General features: G+C 36.1%; 1 protein-coding gene across 5 annotated transcripts in view; it reads left to right on the top strand.

Annotated features, from left to right (window-relative positions):
• Nucleotides 1–23089, top strand: part of LOC137250795 (lipopolysaccharide-induced tumor necrosis factor-alpha factor homolog) — a 50917-nt gene extending 27828 nt beyond the window's left edge. For 3 of the 5 annotated variants that reach the window (XR_010953067.1, XR_010953069.1, XR_010953068.1), the window contains 3 exons: nt 21761–21961; nt 22055–22547; nt 22864–23089. Coding sequence is in view for 1 of the 5 variants with exons in the window: in XM_067784288.1 (XP_067640389.1) it covers nt 22231–22547; nt 22864–22957 (411 nt within the window). In the remaining 4 variants the exon portion in view is untranslated. Of the gene's footprint in view, nt 1–21760; nt 21962–22054; nt 22548–22863 lie in introns of those variants that run through there. The other 2 variants (XR_010953070.1, XM_067784288.1) reach the window with 2 other exon arrangements.
• The last annotated feature ends 1810 nt before the right edge of the window (nt 23090–24899 follow it).

Raw genomic sequence — 24899 nt, 5'->3', positions numbered from 1 at the left:
AAAAATTATATCCACACCATTAGGAATAAACTACATACAGAGTGATCAAAAGGAATATAAACAAAAAAGGGAACTCTTAGAGACCAATTGTACAGCGAACAACGGGACATTCATATGACTTAGCAGCTAAAAAAGGCTTGCACTGATATGAATGTTGGAGATTCGAGTTCAACGCTAAGCTCGCGAAGAGCTAGCTGATGAAGAAGTGAAATTCAGAAACATGTCCTAGTAACCATCGCCGTTTGTAAACTTACAATTTTTCTCTAATATCAATTACAAAAACCATTGTATAAAGCAATATGAGCAAAGCTCGCTAATTAAATACATATTACTAATAACCTTCTGTACGAATTGGGTGGATTACTACATGAAAATTCAATATGTTTGACCCAGAACTTCAACCAATGGTCATGCGCTTTAGAAGCCTGCTTCAGGGCTTTTTTGAAGGATATACTTTAGAAGTGGCAGCGCAGATAAAGTGAAATTCCATGCAGCTATCGATATTTTCGGCCTTGCTGTTGTCGTTTGAATTGGTGAAACCTGTAAACAACTCTCCCTATGCTGTTAGTAAATAATCGCAACAACAAAAACACCAAGCAGCCACATTTATGTACATGTACTCATTAAAGCAAGCAGCCACACTTGTTTGCAAGGCAACGAAGAATATTCCATTCACGCAACCAGCAGCTTAAAGCAGAGATTATTTCACATACATATATGTAACCGGCAGCTAAGAGCAGAAATTGTTACTCACACACACACACGCATATGGCGAGAACAAAAACATAAACTAGAAGGCAATGCCGTGAACAGTCCAGACCTTAGGAGAAATATGCCAACGAGGCAACAGAGAGTATAAAAGCATCGCAAGCTTAGGAATAATTAATCAGTTTGATTTAAATACTCTTTTGTGAAGTACGTGATAGTGAAGTGTAATTGTACTTCTCCCAAAGTAGTCTAAATAAAGACGATTTTACAATACCTAATATTGCAGTTATTTATTCGACAGTTCAGCTATCGAACGTTAGCAGAAGGTGCATAATTATCAGAAATACCCAGAATCCGTTACAATATGAACTATAAGAAGCACCCTAAATACTCTAAACATACATACATAGTAAAATTCCTGTAGTTTTTTTTCTTTGTTGGGACTAAATGTTAACCACTGACTCAAATTTCCAGCCAAAACTGATTACCCAGCTGTCAAAAAGTAGCAACAACCATACAGCAGTACGAAATCACAATAAACCAAAGTCGCGCGTACGCTAAATGAAGCCAATCAAAGTGATGCTCGACAACAATTGTGATTGACGGAACAACAAAGTAAATAAACATTTCAAAGGAGAAAAAAAATATTGGACAAAAAATCAAGCTCCCATTCAAACGCATTTAACACTTAAGTGATATGAATGCTCAAAGCAATTTAGTATTGCGGCATGCTCTTATTTATAGGCTCCTCAGTGTGTGGCAGTGCTCATAACATGTATAGACATGTAATAGATAAAATATGTGTTGGGTTTTGTAGGAAGGAGATACATTTTGTAAAAGGAAATTGATGTGTCTAGATAACCATATTCAGCCAAAGCGACATATATCCTGTAATAGGTTGTTGGTACATAAAACAGAATTTTGCAGCGATAGCGGTTTTATGTTTTGTTTACTACTGCGTAAGATAAATTGATTCACTGCGTTTTGATTTGGAATATATTTTCAATTTAGGTTATTAATATTTGGGTGCATTGGAACTTGGTAACATCTGCACGAAAGCAGTAATATGCGTTATGAAGTGGCCTTAAGGGAGACTTTTTGATTCTAGTATACATTTAAGAAGTGACGTGAAAAAATAATTTTACTTCTGTTACATTATCAAACAGGAGTTTTGTGTGTATATCTCAGCCACAGTAAAGGTAATGTAGAATCGAATGAAGTAGGAACGAAAGGCGTTGTGTATTGCAACCTTTTAAAGGGGTGATCAGCTAAACTTATGGCTTTTGCAAGGCAATTGTCAATCTCACCTACCCTTTGCGAATTCTATGTTTTTTAAGCAGGCGATGCACATGCGGCTCCGATATCGAAGGTTCAACGTGGTTACAACTTATCGTACCTGTGATGGTCGCGATAGTATTTGAATGGTGTCTAAGTTTTGGCGATACGACGGGCGAATAGTTGTTTTGTTATTATGTTATTATATTACGAGCCTGATCCGTGCGCATCTTGCGCAACCAATATAAAAGTCTATTATCAAATATCAACAGAAATCAGCTGTTCGCTGTTGCGCTGCCATCTAGCGTACAATAGCAACTGCCGGTAATGCAGTGCAAATATTCACAATAGTGCCATAGAACAAACAGATTTCTTTGTGTGGTCACAACCGTTTATTTTTAATAAAATATAGCTAAACAAAAGCACTACGACCAAAATTGGCCAAAGCTTGCTAATAGCCCGAATCTCCATCTTTACCACCTAAACAATATTTATAGATTTGGATTCCAAATAAGATCGAAAAAGGGACCCGTACATAAAAACAGCAATTAGAAATAATATATATGATTTGTTATTTTTGTGGACTGTATATTATGTTATTATCTTTATAAAGCGATGTCGCTATGCACCTGTTACACCTGGTATTTATTCATTGGGGGCGAGCACTGGGGGATCCAAGGTATTGGCTGCGGGTTGTGCCACCTTGTTTTGCTTTAAAAAATCCCGCTTAGGGATGAAAATTTTAAACTATATCTTTAGAATATTTCACTAACCAGTTGAGAATTACAAGCACACTCAATGGCTAATGAAACAAAGGAACGAAAAATGTTCATAGTTTAAGTCACTTAAACAAATGGTTTTATTTTTCGAAGCATACCAGATCAATAGCAAAGAACCATCATTATCGATTAAACTACTCAAAACGTTCGCAGAATATCCTTAGGATACAAGAACAAACATAGAAAGAGGAAGATGATGAAGAAAAATAGGAATATACTAGTTTTCTCATTAGTCTGATCAGGTGAAATTTGTGAACAAATTAGCTTTGAGTACGTTGCGTGGACTTTGTACAAAGCTGAGTAGACACGAGCGCAATCAGCAACTTAACGAAGAAGACAGAAAAACTAAATTAAAGAATAAACAAGTAAGGAAGGCTAAGTTCGGGTGTAACCGAACAATACATACTCAGTTGAGAGCTGTGGAGACAAAATAAGGGAAAATCACCATGTAGTAAAAAGAACCTGGGGTAAACCTGGAATGTGTTTGTATGACATGTGTATCAAATGGAATGTATTAAAGAGTACTTTAAGAGGGAGTGGCCCATTGTTCTATAGATGGACGCCATTTAGGGATATCGCCATAAAGGTGGACCAGGCCTGACTCTAGAATTTGTTTGTACGATATGGGTATCAAATGAAATGTGTTAATGAGTATTTTAAAAGGGAGTGGGCCTTAGTTCTATATGTGGACGCCTTTCGAGATATCGCCATAAACGTGGACCAGGGGTGACTCTAGAATTTTTTTGTACGATATGGGTGTCAAATGAAAGGTGTTAATGAGTATTTTAAAAGGGCGTGGGCCTAAGTTCTATAGGTGGAAGCCTTTTCGAGATATCGCCATAAAGGTGGACCAGGGGTGACTCTAGAATGTGTTTGTACGATATGGGTATCAAATGAAAGGTGTTAATGAGTATTTTAAAAGGGAGTGGGCCTAAGTTCTATAGGTGGAAGCCTTTTCGAGATATCGCCATAAAGGTGGACCAGGGGTGACTCTAGAATGTGTTTGTACGATATGGGTATCAAATGAAAGGTGTTAATGAGTATTTTAAAAGGGAGTGGGCCTTAGTTCTATAGGTGGACGTCTTTTCGAGATATCGCCATAAAGGTGGACCAGGGGTGACTCTAGAATTTTTTTGTACGATATGGGTATCAAATGAAAGGTGTTTATGAGTATTTTAAAAGGGCGTAGGCCTTAGTTCTATAGGTGGATGCCTTTTCGAGATATCGCCATAAAGGTGGACCAGCGGGGACTCTAGAATGTGTTTGTACGATATGGGAATCAAATGAAAGGTGTTAATGAGTATTTTAAAAGGGCGTGGGCCTTAGTTCTATGGGTGGACGCCTTTTCGAGATATCGTCATAACGGTGGGCCAGGGGTGACTCTAGAATTTTTTTGTACGATATAGGTATCAAATGAAAGGTGTTAATGAGTATTTTAAAAGGGAGTGGGCCTTAGTTCTACAGGTGGATACCTTTTCGAGATATCGACATAAAGGTGGGCCAGGGGTGACTCTAGAATTTTTTTGTACGATATGGGTATCAAATGAAAGGTGTTAATGAGTATTTTAAAAGGGAGTGGGCCTTAGTTCTATAGGTGGACGCCTTTTAGTGTTGACTCTAGAATGCGTTTGTATAATATGGGTATCAAAAGAAAGTTGTTAATAAGTATTTTAAAAGGAAGTGGGCCTTAGTTCTATGGGTGGACGCCTTTTCGGGATATCGCCATAAAGGTGGACCAGGGGTGACTCTAGAATGTGCTTGTACGATATGGGTATCAAATGAAAGGTGTTAATGAGTATTTTAAAAGGGAGTGGGCCTTAGTTCTATAGGTGGACGCCTTTTCGAGATATCGCCATAAAGGTGGGCCAGGGGTGACTCTAGAATTTTTTTGTACGATATGGGTATCAAATGAAAGGTGTTAATGAGTATTTTAAAAGGGAGTGGGCCTTAGTTCTATAGGTGGACGCCTTTTCGGAATATCGTTATAAAGGTGGACCAGGGTTGACTCTAGAATGCGTTTGTACAATATGGATATCAAAAGAAAGGTGTTAAAAAGATTTTAAAAGGGAGTGGGCCTTAGTTCTATGGGTGGACGCCTTTTCGGGATTTCGCCATAAAGGTGGACCAGGGGTGACTCTAGAATGTGTTTGTACGATATGGGTATCAAATGAAAGGTGTTAATGAGTATTTTAAAAGGGAGTGGGCCTTAGTTCTATATGTGGACGCCTTTTCGAGATATCGTCATAAACGTGGACCAGGGGTGACTCTAGAATTTGTTTGTACGATATGGGTATCAAATGAAAGGTGTTAATGAGTATTTTAAAAGGGAGTGGGCCTTAGTTCTATAGGTGGACGCCTTTTCGAGATATCGCCATAAACGTGGCCAGGGGTGACTCTAGAATTTTTTTGTACGATATAGGTATCAAATGAAAGGTGTTAATGAGTATTTTAAAAGGGAGTGGGCCTTAGTTCTATATGTGGACGCCTTTCGAGATATCGCCATAAACGTGGACCAGGGGTGACTCTAGAATGTGTTTGTACGATATGGGTATCAACTGAAAGGTGTTTATGAGTATTTTAAAAGGGAGTGGGCCTTAGTTCTATTGGTGGACGCCTTTTCGAGATATCGCCATAAAAGTGGGCCAGGGGTGACTCTAGAATTTTTTTGTACGATATAGGTATCAAATGAAAGGTGTTAATGAGTATTTTAAAAGGGAGTGGGCCTTAGTTCTATATGTGGACGCCTTTCGAGATATCGCCATAAACGTGGACCAGGGGTGACTCTAGAATGTGTTTGTACGATATGGGTATCAACTGAAAGGTGTTTATGAGTATTTTAAAAGGGAGTGGGCCTTAGTTCTATAGGTGGACGCCTTTTCGAGATATCGCCATAAACGTGGGCCAGGGGTGACTCTAGAATTTTTTTGTACGATATAGGTATCAAATGAAAGGTGTTAATGAGTATTTTAAAAGGGAGTGGGCCTTAGTTCTATATGTGGACGCCTTTCGAGATATCGCCATAAAGGTGGGCCAGGGGTGACTCTAGAATGTGTTTGTACGATATGGGTATCAACTGAAAGGTGTTTATGAGTATTTTAAAAGGGAGTGGGCCTTAGTTCTATATGTGGACGCCTTTCGAGATATCGCCATAAAGGTGGACCAGGGGTGACTCTAGAATGTGTTTGTACGATATGGGTATCAAATGAAAGGCGTTAATGAGTATTTTAAAAGGGAGTGGGCCTTAGTTCTATATGTGGACGCCTTTCGAAATATCGCCATAAACGTGGACCAGGGGTGACTCTAGAATTTTTTTGTACGATATGGGTATCAAATGAAAGGTGTTAATGAGTATTTTAAAAGGGAGTGGGCCCTAGTTCTATAGGTGGACGCCTTTTCGAGATATCGCCATAAAGGTGGGACAGGGGTGACTCTAGAATTTTTTTGTACGATATGGGTATCAAATGAAAGGTATTAATGAGTATTTTAAAAGGGAGTGGGCCTTAGTTCTATATGTGGACGCCTTTTCGAGATATCGCCTTAAAGGTGGGCTAGGGGTGACTCTAGAATTTTTTTGTATGATATGGGTATCAAATGAAAGGTGTTAATGAGTATTTTAAAAAGGAGTGGGCCTTAGTTCTATATGTGGAAGCCTTTTCGAGATATCGCCATAAACGTGGACCAGGGGTGACTCTAGAATGTGTTTGTACGATAAGGGTATCAAATTAAAGGTATTGATGAGGGTTTTAAAAGGGAGTGGCCCTTAGTTTTATATGTGAAGGCGTTTTCGAGTTGTCGACCCAAATGTGGAGCAGAGTGATCCAGAACATCATCTGTCGGGTACCGCTAATTTATTTATATATGTAATACCACGAACAGTATTCCTTCCAAGATTCCAAGGGCTTTTGATTTCGCCCTGCAAAACTTTTTTCATTTTCTTCTACTTAATATGGTAGGTGTCACACCATTTTACCAAGTTTTTTTCTAAAGTTATATTTTGCGTTAATAGACCAATACAATTACCATGTTTCATCCCTTTTTTCGTATTTGGTATATAATTATGGCATTTTTTTCATTTTTCGTAATTTTCGATATCGAAAAAGTGGGCGTGGTCATAGTCGGATTTCGGCCATTTTTTACACCAATACAAAGTGAGTTCAGATAAGTACGTGAACTGAGTTTAGTAAAGATATATAGATGTTTGCTCAAGTTATCTTGTTAAGGGCCGAGCGGAAGGACAGACGGTCGACTATGTATAAAAACTGGGCGTGGCTTCAAACGATTTCGCCCTTTTTCACAGAAAACAGTTATCGTCCTAGAATCTAAGCCTCTCCCAAATTTCACAAGGATTTGTACATTTTTGTTTGACTTATGGCATTAAAAGTATCCTAGACAAATTAAATGAAAAAGGGCGGGGCCACGCCCATTTTGAAATTTTCTTTTATTTTTGTATTTTGTTGCACCATATCATTACTGGAGTTGAATGTTGACATAATTTACTTATATACTGTAAAGATATTAACTTTTCTTTTAAAATTTGAATTTAAAAAAATTTTTTTTTAAAAGTTTTTTGAAGTAATATATCAAGAAAGACTGCCACATAATGTGGAACATTTCGCGACTTTTAAGATAATCAGCCCAATTCTAAACGAAAATTCCGTGCGAGTTTTTTCCCTTCTCCCATTCCTCGTATTCTAAATAAAAATTCCTTGTGAGTTTTTTCACTTCTCCCTTTCCTCCTATTCTGAACAATGTTCGAAAAAGCGGAAACCGGTTAGGAGAGAGAAGTAGGTATTATGAATGTGAGGGAGATTTCTCTGCCATTTCATAGGAGTTTTTTCACTAGTTAAATTAAAGGGAATGTATCAAAATAGTTAAAGGAAATGTGTTCTTTTATGAAATAACACGCATTTTTACAAATTTGTGCTAAAATATGTATTTACGTTCTACCACAATATTCTCACTGTTAATACAACAACAACAACAACCACAATATTCTTTATTTTAAGTCGAAAAGTAGGTATATCATAAGCAACGGAGGAGATCTTCGCATATTTGATGCAGCCATTCAGAAATTGCGCAGGATTTTTTAAGAAGGCTTAAATATATCTTAGCATATGGCGAAAGGCGAACTCAACTCGACTTGGCCGCCAGAAAATTGCTTTGCAGAATGAATGCAGGCAACTCCGGCGGATTTGTGTTATCCCGCCGGTCTTCTTCCCATGCTCCTCTGTTGATGTTGCTGTGGCACCAATTCATTACTCATTTCAGTGAATACCACATGAAATGCAATAATGTGCATTGTTTATACCTTATTTCTTAATTTCAAACAAGTTGGCAACAATAATTAAACTTTAAAATTTTTTAAACAAAATAAGAAATGCGCAACGAAATTTCAATTGACAAAACAGCTGACTCCGAAAATTCGAAATTCCTATTCCCAAATTATTCTTCTCCCTAGGAGAAAAGAATTGGAGGAATTTTTCCGCGGGAATAAAAAATCCGCGAGAACAAAATTCCGCGAGAATATTTAGAATTGGTCTGAATATTTTATGATTTCATGAGTTTTTGGAAATGTTTCGGGCTTATTTTGGATTAACCTTCGGAAATTTTCGCCTACCTTATCAAAGGTGCTGGGCTCAAGTCCTGGAAAAAGCAATATCAAAATACTTCACAAAATTGTTTCAAGTTCAGTCGCCAATAGGCAGTGGTTGAGCAAATACGCAGAGTGTGTTTCCGTCATAAAATTTGTCTTTCTTTAAGATGCAGAGAAATTGGGGAGAAGCTCGGCCTAAATCTCCTCGGGGGCATATCGCATTTTTTTCAATACCCTTTTGGACTTTCTTGAGCTTTATAATGATCATTTGGGAAGTTACTTCAGGAATTGTTAGGGGCTAGTTGTCGGGATCAATATAGGTTAGTTTCGCAATCGTTTTGAATGTTATTTAAAGATAGTTTCAGATTTTGGTTTGGATCATTAGATTTCGGTATCAATTTTAGACCATTTGGGACTGTATTCAAAACTTTTTCGGGATAGTATCAGAAATATTTTCGCGATTAGCTTTGTACTATTTCAGGATTTAATTTGAAAAAAGTTTGATTTGAATTAAAAAAAGTTTAATTTGATTTGAAAGAAGGAAGTAAGGCTAAGTTCGGGTGTAACCGAACATTACATACTCAGCTGAGAGCTTTGGAGACAAAATAAGGGAAAATCACCATGTAGGAAAATGTACCTAGGGTAACACTGGAATATGTTTGTATGACATTGGTATCAAATGAAAGGTAATAAAGAGTATTTTAAAAGGGAGTAGGCCATAGTTCTATAGGTGGACGCGATTCCGCCAAAATTCCAGGTGCTTTTTGATTCTAGTATACATTTAAAAGGGAGTGGCCCTTAGTTGTAATTGTGAAGGCATCTTCGAGATAAAGACCAAAATGTGGACCGGGTGACCCAGAACCTCATCTGTCGGGTACCGCTAATTTATTTATATATGTAATACCACGAAGATTATTCCTGCAAAAATTCCAGGGACTTTTGATTTCGCCCTGCAGAACTTTTTCATTTTCTTCTACTTAATATGGTAGGTGTCACACCCATTTTACAAAGTTTTTTCTAAAGTTATATTTTGCGTCATTAAACCAATCCAATTACCATGTTTTATCCCTTTTTTCATATTTGGTATAGAATTATGGCATTTTTTTCATTTTTCGTAATTTTCGATATCGAAAAAGTGAGGGTGGTCATAGTGGGATTTCGGCCGTTTTTTATACCAAGATGACCAAGTGAGTTCAGATAAGTATGTGATCTAAGTTTAGTAAAGGTATATCGATTTTTGCTCAAGTTATCATGTTAACGGCCGAGCGGAAGGACAGACGGTCGACTGTGTATAAAAACTGGGAGTGGCTTTAACCGATTTCCCCCGTTTTCACAGAAAATAATTATCGTATTAGAAGCTATGGCCTTACCAAATTTCACAAGGATTTGTAAACTTGTGTTCGACTTATGGCATTAAAAGTATTCTAGACAAATTAAATGAAAAATGGCGGAGCCACGCCCATTTTGAAATTTTCTTTTAATTTTGTATTTTGTTGCAACATATCATTGATTACATTTTTTGTTAAAATTTGACTTAAAAAAATTTTTTTTTAAAAGTGGGCGCGTTCTTCATCCGATAATTTTTATTTGGCGCATATATAGCAATAGGAGTAATGCTCCTGCCAAATTTCATCATGATAACTCCAACGGATGCCAAATTACAGCTTGCAAAACTTTTCGGTTTTTCGAAATTTTCGATATCGAAAAAGTGGGCGTGGTTATTGTCCGATATCGCTCATTTTAAATAACGATCTGAAATGAGTGCCCAGGAACCCACGTACCAAATTTCATCAAGATACCTCAAAATTTACTCAAGTTATCGTGTTAATGGGCAGACGGACGGACGGGCATGGCTTAATCAAATTTTTTTTCGATATTGATGATTTTGATATATGGAAGTCTATATCTATATTGATTCCTTTAAACCTGTACAACCACCCGTAATCCAATCAAAGTTAATATGCTCTGTGCGCAAAGCACGCTGAGTATAAAAAATTAAATTTGATCTGAAAAATTTTCATTTGACGTGAATTTGACACATTTTCGTTTGTTCTTTTACAATGTAGTTATTTGTTTTTAAATCACGTTCACATATGTTTACATATCAAACTCCACGAGTACTTGATACACACATCAAATATGTATACACTTGGAGATCTTCACACTTAACCGCACTCTCTTCTTACAATTTTGTAAACAAAAAATTAAAGCATAATAGTTTAACTTTGAATAAAAAAATTTGTATTCCCAAATAACCGTAACTAGGCTCAAAACCACTGGTAAATGGCTACCGCTCCCAACAATAAAACCACAAACAACTTTTCTTCAGGATGTAAATACTCTTATTGAAATTAAAATTTGAATACGCTAACACCTTTATGCATTGCAGATAAATATTGAACAAGTTTAAAAGAATAAGTAAATATTGCCAGTCATGTTGGACAACAAAAACATTTGAAATTGTAAAACATTTTTTTATGTTATTCATATTCATTGCTATAAGTAGTAAGAAATATATTTTGTCAAACGCATGTGGCAAACATTATATAACGTGTTCTACCAAATCTATGAAGTTTTATGAATACAAAAATTTTTAAAAGTTTTTTCTGTGCGAAATGTGTAGAACAAGCGAGTGATAAAATATGCAGTCGATTTACGAATTTATAAAATTAAATTTTCGTTTTTGAGACAAATATTTAAAAGCACGCACTCTAGTGTACTGATTAAATGCCACAGCAAAACTCAGGAAGCAGAAAAATGTAAAAACCCTTATAGAGTACAGTGGCACATTAGACTGTCCCAAAAATATTTTCTTCATACTTTGCTGTGCTTCGTATCAACTCAAGGTGTTATTTTGCCGTTGGCACAACTGTCGGCTGTACGGAGACCATGGTGGAATAAATAAAACAAAATAATTAAAAAAAAAAAAAACGTATGTAAAACGGTTTGATGACAATAGTTACTTTAATTAATAATAATACAAACAGCTAGAAAAGAATTAGGTAGGTCCTAGGTACCAGTCATCACACTACACATCAACCTACGGCGTTGATCAGAAAAATAAATAAAAAAGTTAAGCGGCAATTACCCACCGATGTGTGCCGTACGTACGGGCGTTTGTCGTATGAAAAACGTTTGACCGAACCCTCAAGCCCGTACGAATCAATGTGTGCCTTTGTGTACATGTACATAACATATTTGTGTGTGTATTGTTTACAGATAAGCACTGTTGCCATTGCCTATTTTGCATGCATGCTTATGGAAACATCAACTCTTTCCAATTTAATTTTTGATGTTGTAAAAGGCTGGAATTAATATTAAATAAATATAAATATATTACATATTTATAATCTGCACTTTTACATAATTATTTCGAATTATTTTCACAATTTTTCAAACTTTAATTAGGTGTTTTTGCATAAAACTGCTAACGGTCAAAAATTAGCGCACAAAAGTTTAATAGGCAACTCTGTCTAGTGCTAGTGAGAGAGCGATCAGCTGACACGTTCTTACGGAAAAAATCAAAATTGTTTTGATTTCTACGTTCCGGGCTACGTACGTACGGGCGTTGCACGTTGGTGAGTTTTCGTTTACATTGCACACTCATAAGATAGGTCGTGTCAGCTAACAAGTTTTTGGTACGTCCGTTCGTGAGTAACTGCCGCATTGAGCGCGTGGAATTTCTTAAAACGTGAGGCGTAGCTAAACCTAATTAAAGGCTTCATTACTGATACTTAGCATAGACTTGACTTGGCTTGAGAACTGTCACTTACAGTTCTGTTAAATGTACATTGCATGTTACTGATCACTCAAAACTTAGCAAAACTTAACTTGACTTAAGCGCCCATTACTAATACTTAGCATAGACTTGACTTGACTTGAGAACTGTCACTTACAGTGCTGTTAAATTAACATTGCATGTTACTGATTACTCAAAACTTGGCAACACTTAACTTGACTTAGAAGTCTGTTGAATTTTGATCTTCTATGTAAGTTCTAAGTGACGTTTACATTTTGAGATGCCATTTGTTTGTTTCCATTTCATTTTGACATTTTGTCATACAAATTGACATTTATTTAAAAATAAATTTCAACGCTGATTATGATGCCAGATTGTATGCGCTAAGTGGAGTATAATCGTGGCTAAGTTGCCAAGTTTACGCCAAGTCAAGTCAAGTCTATGCTAAGTATCAGTAATGGGCCCTTTAGAAGTCTGTTGAATTTTGATTTACTATGCGCGTGGAATTTCTTAAAACGTGAGGCGCAGCTAAACCTAATTAAAGGCTTCATTACTGATACTTAGCATAGACTTGACTTGGCTTGAGAACTGTCACTTACAGTTCTGTTAAATGAACATTGCATGTTACTGATCACTCAAAACTTAGCAAAACTTAACTTGACTTAAGCGCCCATTACTAATACTTAGCATAGACTTGACTTGACTTGAGAACTGTCACTTACAGTGCTGTTAAATGAACATTGCATGTTACTGATTACTCAAAACTTGGCAACACTTAACTTGACTTAGAAGTCTGTTGAATTTTGTTCTATGTAAGTTCTAAGTGACGTTTACATTTTGAGATGCCATTTGCTTGTTTCCATTTCATTTTGACATTTTGTCATACAAATTGACATTTATTGATTATGATGCCAGATTGTATGCGCTAAGTGGAGTATAATCGTGGCTAAGTTGCCAAGTTTACGCCAAGTCAAGTCAAGTCTATGCTAAGTATCAGTAATGGGGCCTTAAAGCTTTGTTGCTAAATGAGCCAAATCGATCTCGATCCTTGCGCCATCTGCCGGCGAGTTTTTTCATAGGTATCTGTTTTTAAACATGTATGTAATATGTGTTCCAAATATGAGCTAAATCGGACCACAAATACAATTTTTTTTAATCTCTCGATCCATGCGCCACCTAGCGGAGTTTTTTCTTTTTGTTGTATTTTCATCGGGTTCTGAACTATGTTCTAAGTTTCAAGGTTGCAGCTTATCGGGAAGTTACTTAAATTTCAATTACAAAATTCGTACACAACGCCACACAGTGTCAAGCTAAATTAAACCGTTTAAAAACCGAAGATGTACGCTATCTGAAATCGTATGGATGTATTTTCTACACTCAGAAGAGGGTAAATTTTTTTATTTAATAAAATTCAATTTGGCCACTTAAACTGTGATGAGCAGTAAAATTCATGGAATGCGGCAAAGTAAACTAACCTCAATTTCAACTGCAGTCAGTTGAAACTTTCATTGAAAACTCGGACATAAAAGAAAGGTGTGTTATTCATATAAAGTACGTACATATGTATGTACGTACGCCAGTTATTTAGTTGGACTTTTCTGCCTTTTGCGGAACTTAAATGTGTTTCAGGTTCGATGAAAGGTTTTACAGGCACAATTGGAAGTGATCGTTATACTCTTCAATGTGTTTCCATCCCTAAAAGTTCATTGAAATGTTTAGCTGTTTTGTTGGTTTGTCGGTGAGAATTGGAAGGGCATACCCCTTCTAATATATAATAGCAAACTTAATCAGAAGATTCCACAAAAACTTTTAATAGTTTTCAGAATTCATGATGTATTGCGAATATTACAAGGTTCTTATTTACCAAAATATGTCAAGGGATAGGCTAGCTCAGCGATAGTCAGCCTAGAACCAGGAGATGCTGATCCGAAGCGAGCTGGATTCGTAAATTCTTAATAACAATTCTTAAGTATAACATTCCTCTCGTCTCAGTGGTCTGATTTTTTGGAAAAACAGCAACAGTGAGTTACAATTTTTGTATATTTAAAATACCATTGTTTTCTTGTAGGAATGAAAAAAATTTTCTTCGAAAGTCTTCAGGTGAAAGATTTTCAGATAACCGAATGACAGAACAAACAAGAGTTTAGAGCAATACAATTGATGGCTTAATTCATCTGGTTATTCCACTATGTACGGAGATAATCGAGCTGCTCCAATTTATCAAGTTTATCTCATCTCAATAGAGTGAAAATTGAAAAACTTGTTTTATACTACCTTTCCGGGGCCTTGAACACTGAAAAATCCATGCGATACTTATACTGTATTAATTTTATTTGCCGAGAGAGGATTTAAAATATCAATTGCCTACTCGGCAAAAGTAGACTTTCTGGAAAAGTGACCTTCTGTCAAATTCATGGTATGTTTTCTCTGCACTTAAATGCTAGTTTGAAAAGAGATGAAGAGAATAAACATTAGGAGAAAGCGAACGGGGCTAATACAAATGGTTATTAAAGCATGAAGCTAGAGCATAAGCTAGGAACGAGTTTTCGCCTTAAATTGTTAATGGCTTTTCCTTCTTCCCCGCTACGTCAAAGAAGCATAACGCATATTCCAATGAGCTATCCAGCTCTGGATTATGATCAAATCTTGCCGGGATGATCCCGATCAGTGCTTGGAGAGTTGGCAGCGCTCAACTCATGTGTTCTTATAATAAGGTACCTGCTATATACAAACTTTTTTTTACCGAATCACCCTCTAAAATTTTATTTTAAAATTCAAAACAAATTGTCAAACTAATAGCAAGTATAATTTGTTTTTTGAAGTTTAAAAGTACATATACAGAATTTGGGTAAAAAAAAAAACTAGCATTCTGATACTTAAAACCAAGGTCGGCAGTTAAACCACATTCAAAAATGTTAGAAGACGTATCAAAAGATGCGTTTTAAAATTAATAACAATCGTCCATGGCTGGTGTTCAAAGTTTTACTTCTATCAGGAGCTTTTTGTAAAAAAAAATCACATTTGTTATGGTTGTTGTAAATTTCACATCTCGTTGGTGATACGCAAATAAAAAATATATGGTTTTTCTAGCATTGTTTAAAATGAATATAATAAAGTTATTTTATGGACTTAATAATTTGTTTTTATGCATATGTCTACAAGTGCTACCCAGCTGTCAAAAATCTATAAAAAAAAATAAACGAAATCAAAGAGCCATAATGTGGTTCCAAAATTGATCCAGTTTCAGGAATCAACGTTTATGTTGCATTCGCATGTTAAAGTTTTAACGGGATCTGAATCAGTGCTCACGCCACAAAGACATTAATTGTAAAGAATAACCAAATATACTCTTCTAAAATGGTAGCTGTATAATTTCCACTCTTTGTACAATATTTTTCTGCTTTGTAAGCGATAATCAATGCCGGCTCATTTTACAGTCAACCAATATAAAAAATAATAAACATTTTTTGTTTATGTAAATATTTATAATTTCATATGCATATACATTTGTACGTATAATCGTATGTGCGAGAAAATGTATGTACACATAAAAATATGCACATAAGGGTGTGTGAACATTATGGTTAATATTTTACCGAATAGTATGTTATTTTGATCCGTGATTTTTTGAAAAACAAAAAAAAATCTATTTATTATCAGGACGTAACAATTATAAGAGAAAAGAAATTGAGGGCTTATTTAACCATTAAGAATGATATATTGAGATATTGGTTGTGAAAAAATATATTAAGACAACTATTTATTTAGTTTAGCCAATAAATGTGACTAAAAATTGTTTTGGTTGCAAGCATTATAAGAACCAAAATTTGACTATGGCTATAGTTAACTATTATAATATAATATAAATAAGCAATTAAGTAACCAAATGATTTTTCTGGGTATCAGTAACCAAAAAAAGACACATTTTTCTTTTTGTTGGTTGATAAAATTCAAAAAATACTTCCAGCTTATACCTAAACTTCAAAAACGCCTTAATTTGAAGGTAATATGGTGCGGTGGAAGCATAGTTTTCCTACCATGCCGAGGTTCCTGGGTTCAACTCCCGGATAATGTAACATCAAAAATTTAGAAGCAAGTTTTTTTAATTGGAAAGAAAAGTTTTCCTAACCGGGACCGTCCCACGGAAGTGTTTCGCAAACGCTCTAAGTGCATATCTGCCATGAAAAATTTTTCAGTGAAAATTCATCTACCTTTAAATTTTTTTAAACATAATTCACCAGTTTAATTTTTCCCTCGTTTAAAACTGCCATTGTGTTAATTTGGACAATATCTGCTTGCAAACCCGAATCGTAGTCTTCACTATAAGGCGCATTTGTTATTTTGAAATTGTAGGTATAAGCTAAAAATATGTAAGTTGTACTGATACTAATGACCAAAAATTCTTATTTATAACCAAAAAAATGTTCGTTACTATAATAGTTACGGAACACCCATAATAAATTTTGGTTGCTTTAATGGTTATTTGTTCCAAAAAAAAAATAATTTTTACGATAATGTTTACGAACTCTCTAAAAAATGTTAAGGTTGTTTTCTCGCAACCTTTTCAAACATATGAAAATAATAGCCATTATTTGCGTCCCTGTTTATTATATTTATATTTTGCAAATACATATGTGACTTGGAATCATGAAACGACCCTATTGTGCGAAAACAAGTTTGTATTTTCGTTCATGGGATGTATGTGGGAAATTGGTCAACACCCTCGCCGAAAAAAATTCTGAGAATTCAGGAAAAATTTTGAGCTATTTCTAACTTGCACATTACTATACTAAAATTTATTGGGCTAAAAAACAACATACTCAAAAATAATCTAGAAATTCTGAAAAAAAACTTGAAAATTTTGATGGTCATTTTTGAAATTTTGATTAATTCTCCTTACCTTTGAATAACTTTTGACATTTTTTGAATGTGGTTTCCGTTAGGGAATTTGCGATATTTTAGATGAAAATTATCAACATAAACCCAGTGTGTACTTATTTTTGTGAGTAACTGTATATACGAAACAAATTATGTTTATGTTAAATTTTCTTATTCCGTGCCAAGTTTGCTCTTTTTACATATGGCTAAATTCAGCGTCAGTTATCTTTCACTGATCGACACAAAATTACAAACTTTCCTGCTAGTTTTCAACAATTTTCGAAATCTTGTGGCACAGTTAGTGGAGCCTTATGATAGTTGTTGTTCTTATTGTAGCAGTGCTTCGCCCCATTCCAATAGGTGTGACCGATCACAAATTGTCACCAATAACCTCTAACGGGAAACTTGCTGTTTCAACAGGGGTGGACCATAATGAGAGGGGTTGGTTCCACATAACAATTGAAGAGATGGTTGGTGTTATGTGGGGACACATTGCAAGCAAGGCATACATTTTGTATGTCGGAGTTGATTCTGGATAGGTAATAGTTTAACCTGCTATAGTATCCAGATCGAAGTTGAGCTAGAGTGACTCGCGTTTCCGTAGGGAGTGTGCGTTCGTCTTCTGCAGGTTTAGGGTATTGTTTTTTGAGTAAAGGATTCACCGGGAAATCCTTGACATAGATGTCCGACGCCTGTTTGTGTAGTTCACTGAGAACCTGCTTATGTTTTTTGGCTTTTTACGGCTGTGTTCTCAGGTGCCGTATTTCCTCATAATACTTTCAATTCGCTTCCCAAGGCAGTCGGTTCTATGTACCGGAGTGACTCGAGATTTTTCCTTACTGACATTTCAGTGTAACCCCATTAAATTTGTTGTATAACCCACAGCCTTATGATAGTCTTCTTGAATTATGTCAAACTTAAAAATTTTGAAACTGCAGAAACTTGGCATTTTTTGTCTTGTCACTTACGTTTCCGCACGAATTTGGTTTGGTTTTTTGAGTTCTTTAATTTTGCGTTCTAAACTCTGCGAACTGCTTAATTTAATTCAAATGAAGCCACATTTTAAGGAAGAGTAGTTTATGGAAAGTATAATTGGTAAGCAAAGAAGTTCTTTTTTCAAGTCTGTTGTTCAGTGCCTCTCACGTTTCATAGTGTGTCACTTACATTTCACATGTTGAAGCCTTTTTTTGATATGGTTTTTTGAAAAGCTCGGTAAAAATGCTGCAAAAATCATCGATTTTTTTTTTGTACGTTGAAATTTGGTAGTCTTAAGTATTTATTGAAAAAAGCGAAAACACAAATTTCGACGCTGAATCAACACAATCCGTTCATATTTCGGTCACTACTTTTGCCAAAGGTAATGTAGCCCCCAATGGCAATATTTTTGCAAACTTTTGGCTGTTTCTGGAGGTATCAAGTTTTCTGAGTGATAAGTTCGGATATAAGCATGCAAGTTTTTATGAGATCCATATATTGTTATTGAAACTAGTCGAAATCTGAAATCACAAATTCTTATTTTGTTTAGACAAATATCTGAAAATTTGCAAATCTAAAAATTGTATGAAAGCTGAATTTTTTAGCAATTTAATATATTTCTCATTACCCAATATTAGTCATGGCTGCTCAAGATACAGAAATAAATAAATTTTTCACATTCCCGTGTCCTCTAATCTTTATTTTAGAAAATTTGTTTGTTCTTTATTAAAAAGAATTACAATAAATTTATAGCAACAAAATTCTTTCAAAATAATTTGACACACCCTAACGGGGAAACAATACATTTTGTTATCTGTTTACATTTTCATTTGCACGATCAGCGATTGCAATGTGTCGTTCCAAAAGAAAGACTTGTATGTCGACAATATATGTACATATTTTCCTGTCTATTCTCGTTGTCGCTCTCTCGCCTACCACTTGGTTTCCAAGCAACATATTGCCTAAAATGTGTCTCCCTGTGTGGTCAGTGTTAAAGCCGGAGTCATTGGTGCCGTATGTCGTATCGCTGTATCCGTATCCCTAACGTAATCAGCTGTTTATCGTTATGATGGTAAACCAAAACCCAATTGGTTGGCTACGATACGGTTACGACCTTAGCGGCACCAATAATCGATTGCATTGATTCTCATAAGGTTGGTCGAATCAGCTGTTATAAGGTTACCGATACGGTTACCGATAAAGCACCAATGGCTCCAGCTTAAGGCTGTACCATTTAAACACTCATCGTACTTAAAAAATGTATGAGCCGGCGTACTATGGAAAAAACTGATACATTTTCTTGAAAATAAAAAATAATCAAAAATTGTCGAACCTTAAAGTAGATTTTTGACTAATTTCTCGTAGAGCTAAGGTCTTCAAAAAAAGTAAAAACTGTCGCTAGATGGCACAGAGATAGATATATTTTAATCGTTTGTATGAAGTTTGAAATTTTGCGTACTAAAGACAAAAAGTTTTTATAGGTGGGGCATGTATCAATATATTTAGAGATATTTGTAAAATTCCATCAGAGCATGTTGAAGCTATAGATATTTAAATAACTTCTCATTCCGCTAGTAACGTGAAACCTTACACTTAGACGGAACAGGGATAGAAATATTTAGAGATCTTTGGAAAATCAATACTGAGTATGTGGATTATTGCGATAAAGTTTTAAGTTTATTTTCATTGGGTAGAAACTTGAAACCCTTATTAGGTACCAAAAAAAAAGAAAAAAATATTCAACAGGTGGCTGACGGTTGGAGATAATTGAAAAAGTCTTACGAGAATAGGAATTTAGAGATAGGTTTTTAAGTAACATCATGGCACATTAGAGAGAGAAATTTTGAACAAAGCTGAATATTTTGACAGAATGTATACTTAGTAAAAACCATGGTAATAGATGTGCCAGCGTTCAGAATATTCACAGATCTCGGGAAGCACACTTCAGGGCATGTGGAATGTTGCGATCAACTCTTCCGTAACTTCGCATTTAACTAGTAACACTTAGGAATATTTGTATCAGTTTTTCAATAAATTCCTGGAAAGTTGAGTGCTTGATATTTTAAATGTATGTCAGATGCAAGAGGGAGAGAAATATCTATCGCAAAATTTCGCTACGGATGGGCAGAAAATTCGTACTGATGGAGGGAAGCGTACAATACATTTTTAAGAGCCTTGCTATTGAGCTACAACTTGGAACTTCACACATCGTTCAGAGCACCGACATAATGCAACAGAAGGGCAAAAGAAGTCCGCTAGGGTGCGCCTCCAAAAATCAAAAAATGATGTTGAAAACTCGTAAATTGGAATCTTGCGATCGACTTTTATGTTGATTCCTTGTAAGATAAAGACTTGATAGAGAACACATTTTTTAACATTTTATTTATATAAACAGATCATACTGCAGCGCATTTATATAAAGGAAGAAATACAATTTTGTTGGGTTTCTTCTAATTATTTCCAGCATGCACTTGTACACAAGGGTAGTATAACTTTGATTATATAACGATTGTACAAACGTAATGGCATACATTAAACATCAAAACGAAATTTCGTACACTGGCTTATTGATATCGAGAATAGATTGGTATTGAAAATGGGCGAAATAAAACTATAACCAGGTTTTATTTTTCAATATCGAAAATTTCGAAGAATTAATAATTTATTATCAAAAACCGATAAATTGATGAATTGTGTTGACTGCGTGATGTAAAATAGAAATATTGTTAAATTTTGGAAAATGGGCGAAGCCCAGCCTACATTTAGAAGTTGAATATAAGATATTTGCAAGCCATAACCAAAAATCTGTTTAAATATAATACTCAAATTTAGCAGATAGATTTTCCTTGCCGCTAAATATACTATGATTTTCCGCTTTGGAGAAAATGTTTTAAATGTTTGATGTTTTTTTGGTTCGGCGTTTAACCCTGGAACTTCTGTGTGGTAGGCGGAGCATGCTAACAGCACACCAAGGCGATCGTTATAAAACTATTTTTAAGTCTTATGTTGACAAAAACAAATTTACGGAATAAAACTAAAGTGTAAAATATTTGACCTCTGAAGTGATATAATGGAGAAAAGTACAAGATTGTAAAAAAATTTTTAAAATGGGCGTGGCTCCGCTTCGTTTTTATATATTTAAAAAATAAGAAACTGTTATCGCCAAAAATTTTTCGAAACAACAGTCTTTTGAAAAAAAAACAAACATTTTTTCGGTTTTGGGAATTGTGTTTTGGTCGAAAAATTTACCCTTTCGCCATTTTTTTCGCAGGCTCGAATATTATTTGTTTGGGTATGCGTAGTGGAACTTTTTTTTCGCTTAACTTACGTTCATACAAATCGAACCAGGTTACTCCCTATAGTATTATTGATGCCTTAAATTGTACAAAAATCGACCAATCCTGTCGTTTGCATTGTTTTGATGATAATATCTTTTTTTGTATAAATGGGCAGTATCGATTGAAAACCACGCCCACCTTTTATACCCAGCCTTTCGCCTGTCTTTCCTTCCGTCGCTTTATACGTTCAATTGAGCAAAAATTGATAAAACTGTTCTAAGTTTTGTCACGACCTTATCTGAGCTCGAAATATATTGGTTTTGATGATGGATGTAATCAAGTTATAACCATGCTCAAATATTGAAAATATCGAAAAATGGGAAAATAGTGACAATGCATGCACAACAGTCATATAGTGGTCAAATTTGACGAGATAAAATAAATAAATGAACACTGCCGAGGGCGACCCCCTTTAGACATTTTTTTTTCTAATTGAAAACACTTTTTTCTAAAATTTCGATGTTGCTTTGCCCAGGGCGTGAAGCCAGGTTCTTCCGTGTGGTACGCAGAGCACGATACCATTACACCACGGCGGTCGACGAGATAGTTTGGTAAAATTTTGGAAAACAGGCGCAGAACTGAACACAGTGACCACATGACAACAGAAGATGACCTTTGGCTGTGGGAATGTTCGCGAGAAAAGTTCTTCGAAAGATCCATTGGAAGGATTAAGTAAGTAAGTAAGAATATAATTCATTACACGAAACAAAGAATTATAATTTTTCAAAAAAAACTGTGCTATTACGCCCACTGTGCATCGGGTATGTAGTTCGAAACTGTTTCCTGAATCAAAAACAACAGCAATATGTACACACAATTTTAAGCTGTGCATCAGTATTTATCACGTGCTCACACAATTTGGTCGCTTGGCGCTTGTAAATTTATCGACAGTACTAAAGTGTTTCGTTTAAGACAGGAATATAAAAACCCATTTTCTTATAAAAAATGGCGTACAATAAGCATCCTTATGATCAAATTCGTAATGATTTGCCATCTGAATTGAATACACCAACAGCACCGCCGCCGGCTTATAAGGAAACTAATATTTCGATCACCGAACAACCTGGACCCAGTGGTGTGCCATTGGCCGGTCAATCACCAATACCGCAGTATACATCCATTTATACCAATCCGAACCCACCAGTGGGCCCACAATCAACGCAATTGCGTTGTCCACAGTGCAAATGTGTGGTTAAGACGACGGTTAGACACCGCTCAACGACAAAAACACATTTGGCATGCTTGTTGTTAACGTGGACTGGGTAAGTTTAATTGTGTCGTAAATGAGGGTGTTAACATTTCTAAGTGAAATTCAATTTACAGATGAATATATGTATGTGCCTAAGTAAGATTTTTTAAACGGCATAATTTCATAATTTTCCACAGAAAAGCCGCCTTTAAGATAGGACACATGAAGTAATCGCCTGAAAATTTAACACCCTGAGGCCCGTTCCCTCATGTGAAATTTAACGAAAAATGTTTTATCTGGCGGATAAATCGTTAAATTTACATGAGGAAGTGTCTCTTATTACTTACATATAAACAAGAGTTATTTGTATAATATTTTTGTTTACGCAGTTGTTGTTGCCTTCCATATTGTATGGATACCTGTCGCAATGCAAATCATTTTTGCCCAATGTGCGGCACATTTCTTGGTACTTATCAATCCTAGGAGCAGCAAAGATGTTTTCAAAGTGTCTACTTTAAATGTGCTTGTAAAATTTCAATGGTTTACTTTGCTAGCTTATAAGCATTTTTGTTGACTTCATTAAAGTATCGCTTATTAAACTATCATTTAAACAAACTGGCATTGAATTTTTTTCAAAAAAAAACAAATCGTCGGAAATCATAAACATATACATACATACTATGTGACTTATAATTGCATTGTTTTTGTTTTTATTTTCATTTTATTTTAAGCTGTCCTTATTCATCTGACATTTTTCGTAGTCAAAAATAAATTTTAATGCTACTTTTAAACTTTTCAGGAAAATAAAATGTTTTATTAAGTTCACTGAGTATGTTGTTGTTGTTGTTGTTGTAGCAATGCTCGCCCCACCTAATAGCCGCGACCGATCACAAATTGTCATCAATATCCTCTAACGGGAGTCCAAGGAAACTTGCCGTTTCAACAGGGGTGGACCATAAGGAAAGGGGTGTTAGAGGCGTTGGTTCCACATTACAATTAAAGAGATGGTTGGTGTCATGTGGGGACACATTGCAAGCGGGGCATACATTTTGTATGTCGGGGTTGATTCTGGATAGGTAAGAGTAACGTGTTACAGTATCCATAACGAAGTTGAGCAAGAGTAACACGCGTTTCCCTGGGGAGTATGCGTTCCTCTTCCGCGAGTTTTGAATAATTTTCGTTAAGCACTGGATTCGCCGAGCAATTCCCGGCATAAAGGTCCGACGCCTGTTTATGGAGTTCACCAAGGACCTGCTTGTGTTTTTTCGCTTCATACGGCTGGGTTCTCAGGTGCCGTATTTCCACAAAAATGCTTACGGAGATGACTCCTTAAGCCCCTAGGCGGTGCTGGTTCATCAATCAGATGTCTGTTGGGATGCCCAGGTTTCTGGGTATTCAACAGGAACTGTTTGATCAGCATCTCATTTCTCTCCCTGATGGGGAGTATTCTCGCCTCATTATGCAGATGGTGTTCTGGGGACATAAGAAGACAGCCCGTGGCGATTCTGAGAGCAGTATTTAGGCAGGCCTGTAGTTTCTTCCAGTGGGTGATTTTTAGGCTTGGCGATCATATGGGTGACGCGTAGTACGTAATCGGCTGGCTAATTGCTTTGTATGTAGTCATGAGCGTTTCTTTATCTTTTCCCCAAGTACTGCCAGCGAGGGATTTGAGGATTTTGTTACGGCTCTGAATTCTCGGAACAATTGCGGCTGCGTGCTCACCAAAATGTAGATCCTGATCAAACGTCGCACCCAAGATTTTGGGGTGTAGGACACTCGGTAGCGTAGTGCCATCGACGTGGATGTTCAAAATGGTCGACATTTGGGACGTCCATGTGGTAAATAAGGTCGCGGAAGATTTAGTCGGTGATAATGCCAGGTTTCGCGAGGCGAAAAAACTGGAGAGATCAGGGAGGTAGCCGTTTATTTTATTGCATAGCGCATCGATCTTTGGGCCTGGGCCTGTGGCCATTATTGTGCAGTCATCGGTGTAGGAAACGATTGTGACTCCCTCCGGTGGTGAAGGTAGCTTAGATATGTAGAAATTAAACAAAAGTGGGGATAGGACACCACCCTGTGGCACCCCTTGTTTAATTCTCCTTGGTTTTGATGTTTCGTTTCTAAATTGCACCAATGCCTGCCGACCACCCAGATAATTTGCGGTCCACCTTTTAAGACATGGGGAAAGGGTAGACCCTTCCAGGTCTTGCAGTAACGAGCCATGGTTGACGGTATCAAAAGCTTTTGATAGGTCTAGCGCTACGAGTACTGTTCTATGGTGCAATTTATCTGGGTGCTAATGGCATTTAGCGCGGTGGTAGTGCTATGGAGTTTTCTGAAGCCAAGCTGATGAGGGGCTAGCTGCAAATTTGCTTGGAAATAAGGGAGCAAAATGGCTTCAAGCGTCTTTGCCACTGGCGATAGG

Source organism: Eurosta solidaginis, chromosome 4 (genome assembly GCF_040869045.1).
Source record: "Eurosta solidaginis isolate ZX-2024a chromosome 4, ASM4086904v1, whole genome shotgun sequence".
Lineage (NCBI taxonomy): Eukaryota > Metazoa > Arthropoda > Insecta > Diptera > Tephritidae > Eurosta > Eurosta solidaginis.
The sequence above is the reverse complement of the archived record's forward strand: the minus strand, read 5'-3'. Positions and strand labels throughout refer to the sequence as shown.